Source organism: Brassica oleracea, chromosome C9, assembly GCF_000695525.1.
Source record: "Brassica oleracea var. oleracea cultivar TO1000 chromosome C9, BOL, whole genome shotgun sequence".
Lineage (NCBI taxonomy): Eukaryota > Viridiplantae > Streptophyta > Magnoliopsida > Brassicales > Brassicaceae > Brassica > Brassica oleracea.
In genome coordinates, this window is record NC_027756.1 from 19,532,806 (window position 1) to 19,553,807 (window position 21,002).

Genomic DNA, 21,002 nt, shown 5'->3' on the forward strand with positions numbered 1-21,002 from the left:
TTTTTTGAAAATTTTAATAATAAAATTGTATAATTTAAAAATATATAATTAAATTATATTTCGAAATTTATAATGCCATATTTGAATATATTTATTTTAATGATGATATATGAGTTATTCTCATATTCTAAAAAATTTCCAAAAATATAAATTGACATTAAATGTAATATATGAGTTATTACCATATTTTAAAAAGTTTACCAAAAATATAAATTAACATTAAATGCAATTGTCCATGTCATATTAAGCTATAAGACATGTCATCAATTTCAATAGCCATGTCATATTTGTTTCGTGAAATTGATTGTATAAAGGACACATGGCAAAATCACTTCGCAAATATAGTCTAGGGGATGATTGTATAAAGGACACGTGGCAAAATTACTTCGCAAATATAGTTCAGGGGATTGATTTTCACCGCTATATTTTGGGCCTAGTTGCCTTTCTTTTAGCAAATAATGGGAATAATGTTTTTGTGTTGACATTGGTTGACTTGTGAAATGAGGTGGAAGCAACCGGTGTTGGGAAGCTTGCGAACAAGAGAATAGTCAGTTTGATTGGTTGTTGCGCAGAAGGAGATGAGAGATTGTTGGTAGCAGAGTATACGCCCAATGATACTCTCATAACATCTCTTTCACTGTAAGAGCCTTATCTTCATTTGATTATTTCTCTTACAAGATCCCTTTTATAATATTCTTTAGATGTTTACTCTCTCCTTTATGTTTGTTTGCAAGGGAAAAGCAGCGACTTCCATGGGAATGCGTGTTCTTTTAGACCATATTGCACAAGCACTTGATCTGCAACAATGAAAACCGTAAGATTTATCATGACCATAATAAGCATTAGGCTTGATCATCATATCATGATTTTTTTTTATATATTACGGATTCAAATAATTTTTAAAGTTTTGCAAATATAACTTTTCATCGTATTTTGTATATTGAACAATGTATATATGTTGTATGTATTACACACAGCATAATAAAACTACATATATCTTCGTAATAATTGATAATTTGATATATGTCATAGCTTCATAGAAACAAATTAAAATGAGCAATTCCTAAAGCTAAAACTTACATAATAAATATAATCTATTAGAATATAAAGTTGGTATTGAGTCATTAGGATTAAACCGGTGGTTAATGTATGTAAACCGGTAGTATAAATATAGGTACAAGACTCTGTAAACAGTGATGAGCATATACACTTTACTCTTTTGGATCATAACAAACTCTTTGAGCTCTTCTTCTAATATGGTATCAGAGCGGTGAAACTCACGTTTCCTGCGTTCGTTTTCTCGGGAAAATTCCTGCGAAACTCTTCTTTCAGCTACGATTCTGTTTCGATCAAGCTAAATTTCATCTTCTCCATGAGTCAATCAATTTCTTTCATCACCTTCGTTGAATCGTTGACTCTGGATCTGTTTGCGATCTATCACTTTGTTTCGGTGGTGATTGCGCTTCTTCTTTCTTTTCATTGACCTTTGATTCGTGTTTTCAATAACACCATCACTTTCTTGCTTACGTTTGTTGATTACGATCTTCGTCGATCTTCTTTCTTCATTCGAATCATGCCTCCTTCATATGTGAATGCTGTCAACAATAACACCTCGCCGTTGAATTCCCAGACGCCGCCGGCTCGCACAGATGCGACTGCTTCTCTTCAAGATCCTAACTCCAATCCGTTATACGTTCATACTGCGGATCATGCGGGTATATCTCTTGTTTCTGAGAAATTAGCTGGCATAGGCAACTTCAATACTTGGCGTAGATCAATGCTTATGGCTTTAGGTGCTCGGAATAAGGCGGTGTTTGTTGATGGAACATATCCGGAATTATCTCCGTCTCATCCTGATTTTGGTTCGTGGTCGAGATGCAACAATATTGTTTGCACTTGGATTGTTAATGCAGTGGAGAAATCGATCGCTAAGAGCATCATGTATCTTGACACTGCTCGCCAGATGTGGCTTGATATTCATGATCAGTTCAAGCAGAGTGATGGCCCGCGTAATGCTGAGATAAAGCAACATATTTATGCTGAAGTTCAGGATTCTCAGAGTGTCAGTGATTACTACACCAAATTGAAGCAGTTGTGGGAGGAGCTAAAGAATCATGAGAGTCCGTATACTTGTTGTTGTAGTCGAGCAGATTGTCCTAGAATGAAGAGGATTGTTCAACGCGAAGAACAAGATAGAGTGTTGAAGTTTCTCACCGGGTTGAATGATACATTCACTACAACACGAGGACAAATTCTTATGATGGAACCAAAGCCGAATATCTCTAAAGTCTTTAATTTAATATCACAGGAAGAAAGGCAGAGATCTCTGAAGAGTACGAGTACAGTGGCCTTTCAAGTGACTCAGAGTCCAGCTACTGATAATACTTATGTTGCTGCTTATGCGAATGGGTACAATCGAAACAAAAGTCGTCCCATTTGTTCTCATTGTGGTATTGCGGGTCACACAGTTCAAAAATGTTACAAGCTGCACGGCTATCCTCAAGGCTATAGAAACCACAACAACTCGAAGCCGTTGCCTGCTCATCAGTCTGCAGACTCTTCAAAGTCTACTCAACAGTGGCCTCGTAAAGAAAATGTTGCTAACATGAGGATTCAAGACAATGGTAGTATCTCCATGCACAATCAACAAGGTGTGTGTCTCGGGACAGTGACTTCAGAACAAGTAACTCAGCTAATCAATGGCTTGAGTGTTACTACGCCTACACTTCAAGACCGTTTTTCTCAGATTTCTGGAAGTACGATTTGTCTCTCAGATGGAACAGCTTCAACGTCTAAACCACAGCCCCATCTTATCCCTCATACACCTTCGGATATTCCTCTTTCAGGTACTATTCTTTCTTCTCATTTCGTTTCTGCGGGAATGAAGAACGGCCTTACTTTTGAAAACCAGTCTTGGATTATTGATACTGGTGCGAGTTGCCATGTCTGTGCTGATTTGACTTTGTTTCTCACAACTAAATCCATTAGTGATACATTTGTCATTCTTCCTGATGGTACTAGGATCCCTGTTATTACTTCTGGCACGATAGTTATTTCGAGTAGGCTAACTCTCACTGATGTTCTGTACATTCCTGAGTTCAAGTTTCATCTTCTCAGCATTAGTGCCTTAACTAGGAATAGTACAATATCAGTTCTTTTCTCGTCTAATTCATGCTACATATTTCCTGACAATCCATTTCATAACCAGGGGCATACTCTGGGCTTCACGATTGGGAAGGGTAACCTCCACAACAATCTGTATGTCCTGGAGGCTCCATCTTCTTCGGATTTCATAGCATCATCCACAACTAGCTCGGTTTTTCAAATCTCACCAGACGTTTGGCATCAAAGGCTCGGTCACCCTATTATAACAAAATTCAAGTTCTTTCCAAGCTTCTGCGCATTCATCATGACAAAGTAGATTCATCTAGTGTCTGTCACATTTGTCCTTTAGCTAAACAAAAGAGAATGTCATTTCCTTCTAATCCGCATATGTCAAAATTACCTTTTGATTTGATTCATCTTGATGTTTGGGGTCCTTTCCAGACTCCAACTCATGATGGATACAAATATTTTTTCACTTTGGTTGATGATTGTACAAGAGTAACATGGATATATCTTCTTAAAAATAAAAGCTCTGTTACTACTTTGTTTCCTGAGTTCTTGCGTTTTGTTCAAACTCAATATAAGTCTAGTGTTAAGGCAATTAGATCTGACAATGCTCCTGAACTTGCTTTTACTTCATTGCTTAAAGAACATGGAATAGAACACTTTTTCTCATGTCCTTACACACCTCAACAAAATTCTGTAGTGGAGAGAAAACATCAACACATTTTGAATGTAGCTAGAGCACTTCTTTTTCAATCTAAGGTTCCATTGATCTATTGGGGAGAATGCATACAAACTGCAATATATTTGATTAATAGAACACCATCTCCTCTTCTTGATAATAAATCTCCTTACGAACTTCTAGTTAAACAACAACCTACTTATGAACATCTTCGAGTTTTTGGGTGTTTGTGTTACACTTCCACTTTACAGAAAGATAGGAATAAATTTTCTCCTAGAGCTTCTTCATGTGTGTTTCTTGGCTATCCTCATGGTCATAAAGGGTACAAAGTTTTGGAGTTAGATACTAACACAATTTCTATATCACGAAACGTTGTTTTTCATGAAAACATTTTTCCTTTTGTCAAGGAATCTACTTCTTTCACCCGTGAACAAACGTTTTTTGATCAAGATGTTCTTCCTCTTCCAGTTCCAGATTCTTCATTTCCTGCTTTCTTTGACTTAGGATCTGATGTTCCTTCTTCTGTCTTTGTCGATGATTCTGTTCCGGTAACTTCCTCTGATGCATCATTATCTAGTCCTGCATTTCCTTCGCATACTTCTGTGCCTTTAGTACCATCAGAGACACGTATGACAGATACAAATATAGGATCATCTGTAAATGAAACAAGGTCAAAACGGCAGACAAGGGCACCTTCCTATCTTGATAAATACCATTGCTATCTCTTGAACCATTTACCTGCTCCTCCACTTCACCCTAAACACACTACCTCTTACCCTATATCTGCCTTCTTATCTTATGATAAGTTTGACCCTGCTCACAAGCAATTTATCCTTTCCATTTCTTCACATAAGCTTCCCAAAACCTTTGCTGAAGCTGTTCAGTCTGAAGATTTTAAACGTTCCATGAAATCTGAAATGTGTTCACTTGAAGACGCTGGTACTTGGTCTGTTTGTCAATTGCCTCAAGACAAACATCCTGTTGGTTGTAAATGGATTCATACCTACAAGTATAATCCAGACGGTACCATTGAGAGAAGTAAATCACGAGTGGTTGCGAAAGGCTATACTCAGTTGGAAGGTCTCGACTACTTGGATACATTCTCTCCTGTTGCAAAGATTGGTACTCTACGTCTGTTATTGAGCATTGCTGCTGCCAAGAACTGGTCTATCTCGCAATTAGACATAAGCAATGCGTTCCTCAACGGTGATCTTGACGAGGAAATTTACATGCGTTTACCTGAAGGTTATGAAGAACTAACAGGCAAGAAGGTTCCTCCCAATTCTGTCTGTAAACTCCAGAAATCTCTATATGGTCTTAAACAAGCTTCCCGACAATGGAATCTGAAGCTTTCTCAAGTGATTCTTGGAGATGGTTTTCTACAGACTCATTCTGATCACTCCTTATTCATCAAAAATGCGGAAGGTATCTACTTGGCAGTTCTGGTCTATGTCGATGACATATTGATAGTTGGTAACAGTGATAGTGGGATTACTATTTTTAAAGATGTGTTGAAGGCTGCTTTCAAGCTTCGTGATCTTGGCCCGGCAAAGTACTTTCTTGGCTTTGAGATTGCCCGTAATCACACTGGTATTTCCTTAAATCAGCGGAAATACACCCTTGAACTGCTAGAAGAAGCTGGTTATCTCGGTTGCAAACCTCTATCTGTTCCCATGGAACCAAACCTCAAGATGTCTGCTTCTTCAGGTACAGCACTTCCTGATGCATCGGTTTATCGACGCCTTGTGGGACGGATGTTATACGTTACCCATACACGTCCGGACATTACGTATGCAGTACACAAGCTGAGTCAGTTTATGTCTAAACCGACTGATGTTCATCTTCAAGCTGCATATCGAGTGTTGAGGTATCTGAAGAATGATACCGGTCAGGGTCTGTTCTATTCTGCTTCATCGCCTTTGCGGTTAACTGCTTACTCTGATGCGGATTGGGCAGCATGTCCAGACTCACGACAGTCGATCACAGGATATTGTGTTTTCCTTGGTGATTCTCTCATCTCGTGGCGGTCAAAGAAGCAGCCCACAGTCTCTCGGAGTAGTTCTGAAGCGGAGTATCGTGCAATGGCCGATGCTACATGTGAGCTTATTTGGTTGACCACGATCTTACATGAGATGCATTGTGATGTTATTGCTCCTGCGACACTTTTTTGTGACAATCAGTCAGCCCTCTACATCGCTTCTAATCCGGTATACCATGAACGGACTAAGCATGTTGAGATTGATTGTCATGTTGTGCGGGAACGGTTACAAAGTGGCTTCTTAAAGACTCTTCATGTACGATCAGAGCTGCAGCTAGCTGATATCTTCACAAAAGCTGTTCAACCTGCTCTGTTTCGAAGTTTGATTAGCAAGATTGGTCTCCACAGTTTGTGTACTCCATCTTGAGGGGAGGGTATTAGAATATAAAGTTGGTATTGAGTCATTAGGATTAAACCGGTGGTTAATGTATGTAAACCGGTAGTATAAATATAGGTACAAGACTCTGTAAACAGTGATGAGCATATACACTTTACTCTTTTGGATCATAACAAACTCTTTGAGCTCATCTTCTAATATAATCTTTTCAAAAAAGAAGCACTTGCTGACGGAAGCAAGCATTTGATTATTATAAATAAGTGATGTGCAATCGAATAAAATTACATTACAAAAAAAATACTTTTATCCTTTACAGAACAAAAACAATGAGATAAGACCATGATTATCGGTAATCCTTAATGGGTTTCTTAGTGTTTTAAGGACATTTAATTAAATCAAAATAAAGGAAAAGATAGATTATCGATCCTTAATGGGTGACTTTTGTGATCGATTATTAGGGAGTTTTTCAACCCACGTGTCACCATTTTAGGCAAAGTATATTTTTTGTTCTATTTTCTTTTCACCAAAATCATATTTGTTTTCTCTTCTTCATCTCTGTTTCCTCTTCGTGTTCTCCGTCACGACTGAGAAATGATCGATACCGATCGAAACCACCAACAATCCTCCACCACCGATCCTCCGTCTTCGCTCTCGTCTTCTCCTCTTCTCCGTGACAGAGGAAGCATCGAAACCCACCACCGATCGAGTTTCCACAAAAAGGACGATGACTATCTCTCCTCGCGGCGTCTCCTCCGTCCTCACGGCGTCTCCTCCGCCTTCTCTCGTCTTCTCCGTCAGTATAAGGATCGATACCCACCATCGATCGCCCGTCTTCTGTCGTTTCGATTCTCCGTCTTCTCTCGTCTTCTCCCTCAGAAGAGCGATCGAAACCCACAGATAAGTTATGTTTCAGTTTCTCTTCTTCACAAGCAAAACCAAAGCAGTTCGGTTCTGTTTTTGCTCTTGACGTAATCTACTGATTTTGCATTAATACCGAATCAATATCTCTCGTTTCATCATTTAGTTTCCATGGAAAGAAGAAAAGAAAAGTTTTTTGTTAGTTTTGCATTCTGACTTGGATCAACGATCCTTTAGCTTTTACTCTTTCTGTGTTTACTGGTTATATATGTGTATACTTTGTTTTAATGATTGTTTTCAATTTAACAGGACGCCAAGGAACATCTTTATGTATTGGCTTCGTCTCTACCAGGCATAATGGTAACAAACTAACTCTTTTGTAGTCATGTTCTTTAAGTTCATCTCGAGAGGGAAATGTGAGTCTTTTAAGTGATGTTTTAGTCTTCTTGTGTTAATAATTTTGACAGGGTTGAGGGCGATGTGAACAAGCCGACAGGGTTGAGGTCGACAGTCAACCACTTCTTGAGAGTCTCGGTAAGTTTGCAAGAATTGATATCAGTTTCAAAATTTTTTTTCCTAATTGATTTAGTGTGGATAGTAGTTAGGTTAATAAATGCTTGTTAGGTTGTGGTTAGTGAATATTCGTGTGATGAATGGTTGTGATGTATGGTTGTGATGAATGCTTGTCTGCTTAGGTAATAAATAAGTTAGATACATGTCTTCTCATCTCTATTCAACTCAACTCAACTCAAAGATCCTATTAAAACCGTATGCTTTCTTTCTTTCTTTTCATCTTTTTACACAATCTCTTTCTCTCTTTCTTCAAACACAATACTTCTGCTTTCTCTCTTCTCTTCCATTCTAGTATATGGATTCTACGGATCCAAATACTCAACCTTCCAAATTTGTTGATCTGTTGAACAGTCAACAAGACACTCCCTTTCCTTATGCGAGTTTTTCACTCGATGGGGATATCAGATCATCACAACTCCCTCTGTTCAGTACTCAAGCAACTGCAACGTCTAGCTTCTGTGAAGTCTCTCCTACACAGCGCAAAGAAAGAAAGAAATGGAGTCTCTCGGATGATCTAGTGCTCATTAGCGCTTGGTTAAACACCAGCAAGGACCATGTTGTGGGCAATGAGCAGAAAGCAGGAGCTTTCTAGAAACACATTTCAGATTACTATGGAGTTAGTCCAAAGGTGGAAAGAGGTGATAAGCGAGAGCCCATTCAGTGTAAGCAAAGGTGGCAGAAACTGAACGATCTTGTTTGCAAGTTCTGTGGATGCTATGCGGCTGAAACAAGACAGAAAACAAGTGGTCATAATGAGGCTGATACTGTTAAACTAGCACACGAAATCTTCTACCACGATCATAAGATCAAATTCAACCTTCACCATGCGTGGGAGGAGCTGAGGAACGACCAGAAATGGTGTGAAGCTGCTTGTAGCAATATTGATGGAACCGGTAAGAAGAGAAAGTGTGATGGTGGAGCACAATCAGAAATCTCTCAAGCAACTTCCTCTCTCGGTGATCAAGCATCTCCACGTCCTCCTGGAGTTAAGGCAGCGAAAGGAGCAACTGGAAAGAAAAGTATACCAGATCAGGAGGCAGGGAAAGGAGCAGCTCACTTTCAGACCATGTAGTCTATTAAGGAGAAAGATTTGGCCGTTAAAGAGAGACTTAAGAAGATGGGATTGCTTGACAGTCTCATCTCCAAAAAGGAGCCACTTTCTGAATTTGAAGATGCTCTAAAGAAGAAGTTAATTACAGAGATGCTGAATCTTTAGTGTGAACTCATGTTTAAATCCTCTCTATGTTTAATTTCATGTTCTATATGTTTAATCCTTGACAGTCTCTATGTTTAATCCTCTAATTTCAAGTTTCATAATGTATGTTTCAAGTTTATGTTATATTATGTGATCTGTTTTGTTAGTTGTTCTGTTTTATTAAAAAGTTATGTGAGCTTTCTGTTTTATTAAAAAGTTGTTAGCTGTTTCCGTTAGCTATTTTGTTTAATGTATGTTTCAAGTTTATTATGTGAGCTTTCTGTTTTATTAAAAAGTTATATGTGAAATGTTATATTTGTTTCTGTGCAGTTAAGAGACAAAGAAGTCACAAGACTTGGTCTCGGTTATGCGAGCAAGAGAGGTCACGAGATGGTGTCGTTACTCAAGAGCAGTCACGAGATTTGATGTCGGATTAGCTAGAGAGGTCACGGGAGTCGTTGTCGGATTTGCAAGAGAGGTCACGAGATGGTTGTGTATATGCGTGCCTGAGATGGTTTTGTCACGATATGGTTTTGTATGTGTTGTATGTTTTGTCACGAGATTGTTTTGTATAAAGAAGACAAAGAGTGTTTGTGTTTTTTGTGTCACGAGATGGTGTTTGTCAAACTCATTGTATCAAGTCATCAAAACTCATATCTCTCTTGCTTTATATAAATCATCTCATTGCTCATATCAAGTCATCAAAACTCATATCTTTCTTTCTCTCTTCTTCTAATCTCCTTGATTACCACAAATCCAAACTCTTCTTGATCACCACAAATCCAAACTCTTCTTCGCATCACACAAACCCTTTCTCTCTTCTTCTAAACTCCTTGATCACCACAAACCCTTTCTACAAAACGCAAAACACAAACCGTACCCTTTCTACAAACCCTTTTTACAAAACACAAACCCTTTCTACAAAACGCAAACACAAACCCTTTTTAAAACAGTCTCAATTAAGAATATAAGTTCTATGGCTTCTTCTTCTCATAACACTTTTGAGAGAGTAGATGATGAAAGTTTTGATGATTATTTTGATCAATATTTTGATCAAACAATGGAGAATTTGGCCATTAATTATGGTGATCAAGAAGTCGAAATAAATAGAAGAAAAAAACGAGTTCATATCGAAAGAAAGCGTGAAGAAGGCGATCTACGTTTATGGAATGATTATTTCAGTGAAACTCCGACATATCCTGATAATCTATTCCGACGACGATTTAGAGTGAACAAGTCATTGTTCATGCGTATTGTTGATCGACTCTCCAATGAAGTTGAATACTTTTGACAAAAGAAAGATGCTCTCGGAAGGCTTAGTCTCCCGCCACTTCAGAAGTGTACAACAGCCATTCGTGTATTGGCCTATGGTTCTGCGGCTGATGCTGTTGACGAATACCTCCGACTAGGTGCAACGACAGCTCGGTTATGTGTGGAACATTTTGTGGAAGGAATAATATATTTATTCGACGATGAGTACCTAAGAAGACCAACACCGGCTGATCTTCAACGTCTACTTTATATTGGTGAGCAATCCGCTTGGAAAGGACAATATTCACGCGGTTCGGCTAAACCCACAATCGTATTAGAGGCGGTTGCTTCGTACGATCTATGGATATGACATGCGTTTTTTGGACCTCCAGGTACCTTAAATGATATCAATGTTCTTGATCGCTCACCAGTTTTTGATGACATAATAAACGGTCAAGCTCCGCAAGTTACTTTCTCTGTCAATGGAAGAGAGTATCATTTGGCTTACTATCTCACCGATGGTATTTATCCTAAATAGGTAACTTTTATCCAATATATTACAATACCACAAGGTCCGAAAGCGGCTTTATTTGCTCAACATCAAGAAGCTGTCCGAAAAGATGTCGAGCGTGCTTTTGGAGTCTTGCAAGCTCGATTTTCCATTGTTAAAAATCCCGCACTTTTTTGGGATAAAGCCAAAATTGGAAAGATTATGCGAGCATGTATCATACTTCATAATATGATAGTAGAAGACGAACGAGATGGATACACTCATTTTGATGTTTCGGAGTTCCAACAAGGAGAAGACTCTGGAACTTCACATGTCGATCTCACGTATTCTACAGATATCCCTTCAAATATCGCCAATATGATGGGTGTTCGAACAAGAATTCGTGATAGACAAATGCATCAACAGCTCAAAGCTGATTTGGTTGAACATATATGGCATAAATTTGGACGTGAGGGAGACAACTATTGAGCTCGGATGTTTTTCCAAATTATTCTCGATTATTGTACTAGTCTTTATTTTTATGTTTTTTTAAAAAAAATCTATGTTTTAGATGTTATCTTTTAATATGTTTGAATTAATAAATAATTTTTATCTTTAAAAAAAAATATTCTTAAGAACCCCTAATTAAGAAACTCCCATTGGACCGCTCCAAATGGGAGTTTCTTAACTATGGTTCTTAACCCCACCTAAGTACAATTAAAATATTAAATAATCACTAAGAAACACACTTAACGATCAAGTAAACATGCTCTAAGTGACATAAAGCAAAACTAGTTTTCAAAAAGTTCTAGTACAACTCTAGTCACTGCTATATGGGATCTGAGAATGCAAGACTTCCTAACAATTGTGATACCAACCATCTTAAAAAAACATCAACATCGCTCTGAAGCAACAAGATCCAAATTTTATTTGGAAGAACTAATTGATGTTGGTACTATCAGACTTTATTTTTTTTCTGTTATCAAATTTTCAAGCATTCAAATAGAAAACATTAGATGTCAAGCTAAAGAAAAAACAAATGACTGTTATAAGTTGTTGTATGGGATAAAAATAGCAATCGATGTTAAAAGAATTTCCAATTTAGTGTTTTTCAATTGACTTTTTAGCTTTCTCAAGTTTGTTCTACCTTATTGTCAGAATAAAATTATGAGAACAACAGATTTAACTGACATACAAGCAATATATCTAATAAATTTTCATGTTGATCGAGTATTTTCGATAGTCGCGTGTATGTCATTAATATCTGTTGTTCTTATAATTTTCTGCCAAAAAAGAAAAAAGAAAAACACAATTGAGAAAGCTAAAAAAACAATTGAAAAACATTAAATTGAGATTTTTTTTTTTGATTGCTATTTTCACCCACTACGACGAACTTGTAACAGTCATCTTGCTTTTTATTAGCTTGACATTGAATGTTTTCTCTTTGGATCCTTACGAATTTGATACCAAGAGGAAGATAAATTTGGGTGCACCAACGGCAGGTAGCTCTTCTCTTCCAAATTTTTGTAAGATCATTGATATCATACTCATTAGTAAGTTTTGCATTCTCGTAGTCCCATATGGCCGTTACTGGAGTTGAACTGAAACTCTTTGAAGAACCAGTTTTGATTGATGTCGCTTTGCTCTTTTATTTTGTAGAGTATGGATTTATTTAATTGCACATCACTTTATTTATAGAGCACATGTTTGGAAAGAATTATGTTAATTATATAAGTTTTAGCTTTATGAATTTTTAATTTGTCTTATGAAGCTAGGACAATAACTATTACGAATTGTACCAAAAAAAAATAACTATTACGAAGATGGTTGTAGTTTTGCTAACTGTTGGTAATACACAAAACATATAATACAATGTTATATAAAAGATACAATGAACAGGTCACTATATTTTCAAAGTTTTAAAAAATATTTGCATCCATAATATATAAGAAAATGCATGATATGATATGATCGAGCTTCATGCTAATTAGGAACAAGAGATTTGTCAGTTTGATTGGTTGTTGCGCGTAAGGAGATGAGAGATTGTTGGTAGCAGAGTATATGCCCTCTTCTTTCTATGTTTGTTTGCAGGGAAACGCAGCAACTTCCATGGAAAATTCCTGTTTGAATCGCGGACCCTATTGCACAAGCACTTGATCACTGCAACAACGAAAAAGATCTATAAATGCGTACATAATCCTCTTTGACGAGGAAGGTGATCCTCGTCTATCTACTTTTGGTCTTATGAAGAACAGTAGGATGGTAAAAGCTATAGTACACTCCACCTGAGTCTTTACGGACAGGTAACAACAACATTCTTGACTTGTGAATCTCACTCCAAGACAAACCAATTCTTTATTTGAAGATCTGCTCTTTTTGCAGGCAGACTCATTCCTGGAAGGGTGATCTTCAGTTTATGGAACTATTCATTTAGATCTTTTAAGCGGAAAACACATTCCACCTACCTATGTATGTGCCGTGCCTCTCACTTATGCACAGTTTCTTTTTGTCAATTGGCTTAGCATTTTCTGTATGGTTTCTTATTTAAATTAGTTTATGATGTTCATATTTAGGCTCTTGATATAATAAGGGGGAAGAACGCATTGCTATTGATGGATTCATCTCTCGGCAATATGAGAATGATGATGCGAGTAAACTAGTTGACCTTGCTTCAAAATGCCTTCAATCAGAGGCAAAGGATCGACCTGACACCAAGTTTCTTCTCTCTGCAGTGGCACCATTGCAAAATTAAGAAGGAAGAGCTCTGAAAAAAAAAATTCCTGAAACTGACAATATCTTGAATATCATATAATCCAAAATGTTTATTTTGGTTTCACTTTTGTTGCTTATGTTGCATGTATTAATGGGCTTGCTTAAAACTGGTTACAAAGATGAAGAAGGTGCAGAAAATGCGCCAGACGTTCTTCTCCTACTTAGTGACAGACCAACAGGAGCTTGCATTAAGAAATGTGATGCGGGTTCATGTCAGAATAAATAAAAAAGGCAATCTAAGTCCCACGTTGGATATTAGACAAAATAAAGTCTAATACATATAGCTGGTCCAATTCCACTTAGTATGAGACCTTTTTGAGAGTAACGACCCAAAAACAAATCCGTGATGGCTTAGGCCCAAAGCGGACAATATCATACTAAGCGAGAGATTGGACATCTGGTGACGGACATCTGCTCTAGTTGAGCGTCTGGCCTCCAGCACGGGCATCCGGTATGGCTCTAGTAGAGCATCTGGCCCAGGAGTGCATCTGGTCCGTCACAACAGATTGGTATTAGAGCAAAGGTTCTGTGGTCCTTGGTTTGAGGGGAGGATTGTCAGAATAAATAAAAAAGGCAATCCAAGTCCCACATTGGATATTAGACAAAATAAAGTCTAATATATATAGCTGGTCCAATTCCACTTAGTATGAGGCCTTTTGGGAGTAACGACCCAAAAACAAATCCGTGAGGGCTTAGGCCCAAAGCGGACAATATCATACTAAACGAGGGATTGGACATTTAGTGACGAACATCTGCTCTAGTTGAGCGTCTGGCCTCCAGCACGGGCATCCGGTCTGGCTCTAGTAGAGCATCTGGCCCAGGAATGCATCTGGTCGGTCACAACAGCTCAGGTGTGCATACCATAATTAGCGCTCTCCAAGCTCGGAATGGAGACAGATGCTCAAGATATGCGCAGTGATGGCGCAGCCTATGATGCCAAGCGACAGAATAGCCGACGGTCCAAATATTTATTGGTTTTTTCAGACAGTTGCTGAAATGTATGTGTATGCGTGTAAGAGAGTAACTGAAGTGTTTGTTTACTTTTGTGCATCTTTGAGAAAGTTCAAATCATTTGAGGGAAAGAGAAAACAAGACTGCAAATAACTAATTTGATTCCTTCTTCCTTGTGATAATACAAAAATATTGAAACTATAAAAGAAGATTCAATATGTTATTACAGTATATCGAACCATTTGGCCCATGCACGAATATCGACTGATGAGTATTCAGAACAAGGATTATATAGTTACAAGGCTATAAGAACTTTACATTATTGATCAAATTATATAATGTTTTATTTGTTTCTAATCTTGATGAGAATTCAATATGTTTAATCACATTGTGTTATGCCGTGTGGATAAGAAGAGTGAGCTCAAGACTAACTCGAAAAGAAATGTAAATGAACAAACACTTGGATCAGGAGAAAGTTCAGGTTATTGGAGTCTAGTGACTTCACCTAGTTGTGATGTAACGATGCCTTTTCACTCATTTGGCAATCCGGTTTCTACTGAAAACGACTCTTCCAGCATTTGGATTTCACTTTGGATTTCACCTGATTTCATTCCTGATTCTTCAAAAGTATATACTATACAATTCTATATTGACCATAGGTAAACCATAGCAGGCTTTGTTTAGCTAATACCGGCTTGATTTTCTTTGTAGGACTATCCTTAAATGCAAGATGTTGCAGCTGAGTACTTTCAAGATATTGATTCCCAGGTTATTGGTAATAATAACGTGGGTTTTCCAGCGAGTACGTTGCATACCAATGTAGATCAGAACATGGATGAATCTTTGCAAATTGATTATTGGAGATACTCAAACTTCCCCTAGATGGAGTAATATTGAAGTCACTTTTGTAAGACAAAAACGCCTTTTAACGTTTGAGTCTTCGAACGTTTAGCATTGGTCTATATGGTATGGTTAATTATTGTCCTATTATTCTTTCATTTTATTACTTTTATTTTTATGGTTTTGTTATATTAATCTCTTATATACTAAAGGAGAAGTATTGTAATAAATACGTTCACACTAAACTGGACACATGTCACGTGTAGAAGCATTGTAATAAATGCTTTCACACTAAAATTGACACATGTCACATGCAGAAAGCTTTTCAGCCAAACTCTACATAAATATGTTCACACTATGTACTTTACGTTTTTTAATATAAAACTCACATGCATGGTTCTTCTTCTTTACGTTATTTTTACTATTTCGAATAGAGCTGGACAAATTATTCATAAATTTTGATTTGATTTGCTATCCGTTTTGATTCGAACCAAAAAATCCGGATATCCGTTACTCTACGAAGCAAATCAAATACTGAAATGCAATATCCGTAAAAAAAAATAGAAGCAAATCACAAATATCAATATTTATAGGAACGAATATCCAATTTGATCTGTTATATGCATATATATATATATATATGTACATATATTTACAAAATTATAAATAAGTTATATATTATAGTTTATATAAATTTTACTATATTTTTGTTTTTAAATAATTTCATTTTAAGAATTTTATTTTTCATGTATTTATTTGAAAAAATATCATTTAATATTAATTAACAGTATCTTTATATATTTATCAACCATCTTTATATACTTTTACGTACACATACATGTACACATTGACGTGAGCACCTTTTAACTAAGTATTTACCACAACTGAAATATCTAATTTTTTGGAAGTTAAAAAATTCTTTTTCTTAATGCTTCTTTCACTATCAACCAAATTGTAGTAAAATGATTTGTCTTAATAATTTTTTTTTAACTGTTATCCGTTTAGGAACTATAATATGAAACCATTAGTTCGACATCACGACTATCTAAGATTCATAACATGAAAACAAACAAATAATAGTACTTTTTGATTATCACATAAAAAAAGACATCAAACATTTTAACCAAACAAACCAAATAAATACTGATTTAAAATGATAGTTATATTTTAGGAGATTAAAAACCGAAAAACAACCTAAAACCGAACCGATATCCAGATTAAACAGATTAATATCTCCTTATTAAAAAATAACGAAACTAATAATCACATCCCGCGCAACGCGCGGGTTATTACCTAGTGTTTATTGTTACGTATCTGAAGCTGTATTTTGTTTTCTCTATGGACTTTATTCAGTAGGAATATGTGTTATTGCCATCCTTAATTATATATATGTAACGATCTCTCTTTTCTACAAAAATGATTAAATGAACCACCCTATCTAAAGATCATTTTTTCTTGACGTCACTAATCTTAAAACAAAACTTTTATGCAAGTGATAAGTTGATAGCTATGATTCTACGTAGAAATCAATTTTTTAGAAAAAGGAATGATAGGGGACCATATATTGTATATAACATTTATAATGTGATTTAATGTAAAGTAGACTTTGATCCGTGCATCAGCATGGATGACTCTAAGAACATGATTAACTCCGGTCTTTTAGCCGAGATTTTTAATTCATGATTTGACATTTTTTATTTTTTTTACAATTTTCGACTAAGAGATGGCTCTTATATATCTTATTTAAGAGACGGCTCTTATATCTCTTATTTAAGAGACGACTCTTAGTTTTTCTTAGTTTAAATATAAGAAAAACTAAGAACTGTCTCCTAACCGAAACTAAGAATCCCAGTTAAGAGACTGGGTTAATCATGGTCTTAGGCTCTAAAGATTGATTTTTTTTTCCAAAACTTTCTTTTCAAACTTGTTACACCTTAACGCCTTCTATCAAAAATAAAACTTATTGCACCTCATCAATGGTTTATCTTTTTTTTTTGAACTGTCATCAATGGTTTATTACGCTCTGTATGCCTCATAAAGCTGACGTGCAATCCATCCTGCAAACACCAAACCCGATTCACATTTTCTCCAACATAATCAACACATCATTAAACTATGTACGGCCTTGTTTTTTCATTACCTTACATACAAACATGCGGTTTAAATGACATTTTAAAATACAAACATCTGTAATGGACGTCAAAAATTTCTAAAGTACGCGCGGCTCTTTGGTTCAGTACATGGTCAAAGGCACTGAGAAGCTTCCTGCTAAGGTAACATAACATAATAACCCAACATGGTATCTCAAGATTATTGATTCTTACCGGAGAAATTGAAACTTGATGAATAGGTTGGTAGGTTCCAGAGTCCTAATGAACATCCTTTCTTTCCAGACTATTTGCCAGAGCCTATGTTGCCAGCTCTGCAGTACCCAAAGGTGCTTACGTGAATTTAAGATTGAGGCTTTAGTGGACTTTTCATGGGTTATTACGTCTTATTAATGTGGTTTCTCGATGTTCAGCAAATTCTGTATAAACTCTTCTTATTCGAGCTGTGTTTTGAAGTTTTATACTAACATGATAAGGGATTCAGTTTTGTATCTTATCAAGTAGGTTTGCATTTTGCTGCTGATTCTTTTTTTTTATATCAACATAAACAATAAGATATGGAACATGTAGTTTAGAAATTAATGACGTCCATTACAAAATGATGTCTGTATTTTATAATTTAGAGATTAAGATATTGAGCTGTCTACGTTTTAAACAAACATGGATACAAACTTTCAGATCATGTGTCCATATATCCATATCATACTTATCCCAAAATATATTCTTCTCAATTCCTAAATCAAATAGTTTCTCTAGCTAGAACATGATGGGATCAACAGTAAATCAAAAATGAAGGAAGGAACAAACTTAGACCATCTCCAATTGGTTAGAACTCATCATGGATTTTAATGATTAAATTAATTGTAAATTTTGTAATTTGTGAAGTTTAGAACTCCTTGTAATTTATCATGTCCATTGGTAGAACCTTTTAAAGTTTTTAAGAGAGAAAGAGATAACAAAGAAAGAGAAAGGCAATGGAGAGAAAGACATACACACAAAATGAACCAATAAGAAAATGACACTTTAGAGGTTATTACCAATTCTAAAAAACTTTATTTTAAGAACATGTGCTTAGCCTTTTATTTCTTTTTGATTTATGTTTTGGATTTTTTTTAAAGAACTACTCCTTAACATCATCCATTGGAGGTGTTCTTAGCATTGGCCATATTGAAGAGGTGAAGTGAATCATCCTCACTGGATTCTCTCCATGCACATCCAAAATTGAAACTCCATGATTAATAATTTCAAAAACTGGATTTACGCAACGTTAAAGAGATTAATATGAAATCAAAAGAGGATAATAAGAAGAATAGTTCGTATGAAATCAGAGAAGACTGCTCTGATGACAATCATGCGTCCCAGTCGGTCGTCTTGAAGCACAAGAAAATCCAAGAGCTAGAGGTGAACTACCAAGAGAGAACGAATACTCTCTCACTACAAGAGTTAGTATTTAAAAAAAAGTCAAATACTCTCTCTGACTCAGTTCCCTATGCAAAACCCATGGCAGCTTCCCGGCGGTGCTTCCGCCCTGAACCCTCCGTCTCTCACTCCTGGTGAAGACCCTCCTAAGCCCCCTGACCCCCCAGACCCAGCCTCTCCTTTTTCCCCCAGCCAATACCCGCCACTCTCTTCCCCTCCTGTTAAATCAACTGTTCCTTCAAAGCACTCCGTCTCTCTTTTGAAACCTGTTGCGAAGGACACTGCCTTATCCTCTGTAACTATTGAATCTGGGAAGAATCAGAAAAGTTCTAACTGGTCCACCTCTTCAGCAGGCTTACCCCCTCTTGAAGTCACTGGATCTGAAAATTCTTTTAAAAAAACCTTCACCATTTTAAAACCATCTCATAACTCTCCTCTCCAAACTAACAGAGCTTCAAACTCTTCCTCCTACACTCCCTCATCCACCAAACTGCTTACTTCCCAACCAGATTCAACCCCCCAAATTGTCCCCACTATTGTCTCTCCTCCATCTCAACAAAATCCATCAGTGACTAACACTATTCATGAAACCCTAACTCAAAACCAGCAAGAACCTCCCCCCCCCAACCCCCTGTAAACCCTATTCCAGCTAACCCCACTCCAAACCCTACTCCCAGACATATCCCTCCCGTCAACCCTACCCTCCGACCTGCTCCAACTCTTGTTGAAAAGATACGTCGGTCCGAAGATAAAACCCTACAGCGACTTGCCCCAATCACCATTGCAGCATCAGGAAGGCCACGAGTGCTAATCCCAGACTTTGTTTTCAAAACAGGTTAGGAGATGCATAAAGATTTCATAGTATGTTATTTCAATGGAAGCCCGCCCCATTCAACCAGATTCAAAGTGTGTTTAATCATATGTGGGGCAAAGGAAAGAAACTTGAGATTCACAATAACCCTCTAACAAGATCAGCTATTGTGAGAATCCATAGTGACTACCTGCGGGGAAATATCTTAGAGAAACATATATGGTATGTTGGTGACTCTATGTTTCACACAGCCTTGTGGACATCTGAGCACTCCTCCTCAACTCCTCCTCTCCAATCAGTGCAACTGTGGGCTCACTTAACAGGGGTTCCTTTAGATCTTCGTCACCAGGCAGGCTTCAGCTTAGTTGCAGGTTTGGTGGGTGAACCTAAGGAGACTGATGAGTTCACAAAGAATCTTGTTAGCTTGACGCTATCTCATGTAAAAGTGGAGCTTGATTTGACGATTCCTGCTCCTTCAGTTGTGGAATTTGAACGGGAAAGTGGAGAGGTGGTCGAAGTCTCTGTCACCTACCCATGGTTACCTCCAACATGCTCACACTGCAAAGAGCTGGGACATGTAATCCGCAACTGTCTCAAGTGGACTCCTCCAAAAGATGCCCAACCTGCAGAGAAACAACCAACAAAACAATCAGACAAGGCCAATGGAAAGAAGCCAGTAAATGACAACTCAGTTAATTCAGCTGATGCTAAAGAAAAAGGATCTACGTCTGATCAAGTCATGGAGGATGCAATATCACTTCCACCTGTTGAAGCTAATCCACTAGTGTTTTCATCTCAAGCCCCATCTTCAAAGTTACCAAATCCTTCCCCTATTCCCAAGTCTGACTCATTTTCCCTCTCTAAATCCTCACGTCTTCCACCCAAAACATCTTCCACCCCAACCACACTAGCTTTCCCCTCTCATTCCCTTGATCCCTTTCACCTTAGCCCCCCTGGTCCTTTTGACCGTAGGGTTCTAAAAAGGTCCCGTTCTGATCCTTCAATCTCTTCTCCTCCTCTTTTTAAACCTAACACTACCACTCTGTCTAAAGGAGTGTCAGATACCTCTTTTATTATAAACCCAGAAATTTCTAGCTTCACTAAAAACTCTTTTAGTCTTCTTTTGTCTCTAGGTGACCTCCATTCTTCCGGAGGACCTTCCCTTAATTAATTATGAGTGTAAAACTCTCTTTTTGGAATGTTCGTGGTTTAAATGACCCGATCAAGCATCGCCCTTTTTGTCAATGGTTAAATAATAATAATCCCATTGTTGGTGCACTTTTGGAAACCCATATAAAATTCGGAAATCTTAGCCAGCTAATGGCAAAACTTTGTTTTGGTTGGAACTATGCATCAAATCATCAATCTGATGAAGATGGTCGTATTATTCTAATTTGGAAAGCCCCGGCAGTTGTTAATGTCCTCCACCAGTCAAGACAATCCCTAACTTGTGAAGTCATTTTGCCGCTGTGCCCACCCTTTTGCTATACGATGATCTATGCTTCAAACATTTTTGCTGCAAGTCGAGTTTTAACCCGATTATCTAACTGCAAGTGCACAGTAAAGTAC

The 21,002-nt window shown here is 37.2% G+C and overlaps 1 protein-coding gene and 1 pseudogene across 2 annotated transcripts; both read left to right on the plus strand.

Moving 5' to 3' along the window:
* Window positions 1-319: 319 nt before the first annotated feature.
* LOC106314510 lies at window positions 320-13,284 on the plus strand (annotated as a pseudogene).
* On the plus strand, window positions 6,603-9,482 carry LOC106316513. Of its 2 annotated transcripts, XM_013754416.1 has the most exons (4): window positions 6,603-7,066; window positions 7,333-7,383; window positions 7,491-7,557; window positions 9,122-9,482. In XM_013754416.1, exons 1-3 carry the CDS (start codon window positions 6,757-6,759, stop codon window positions 7,505-7,507), a joined length of 378 nt encoding a protein of 125 aa, XP_013609870.1. In that variant the 5' UTR covers window positions 6,603-6,756; the 3' UTR covers window positions 7,508-7,557; window positions 9,122-9,482. The 2 variants fall into 2 exon arrangements, 1 of the variants encoding a protein (XP_013609870.1); XR_001264848.1 differs by having other exon boundaries at window positions 6,603-7,383; window positions 7,465-7,557.
* Window positions 13,285-21,002: the final 7,718 nt, after the last annotated feature.

Excerpts from the sequence above, each read along its gene's own strand:
- LOC106316513 (XM_013754416.1), top strand. The coding sequence starts at position 6,757 with ATGATCGATACCGATCGAAACCACCAACAATCCTCCACCACCGATCCT. Across the intron at positions 7,067-7,332 it reads CGATCGAAACCCACAGATAA|GACGCCAAGGAACATCTTTA; the intron begins GTTATGTTTCAG and ends TCAATTTAACAG.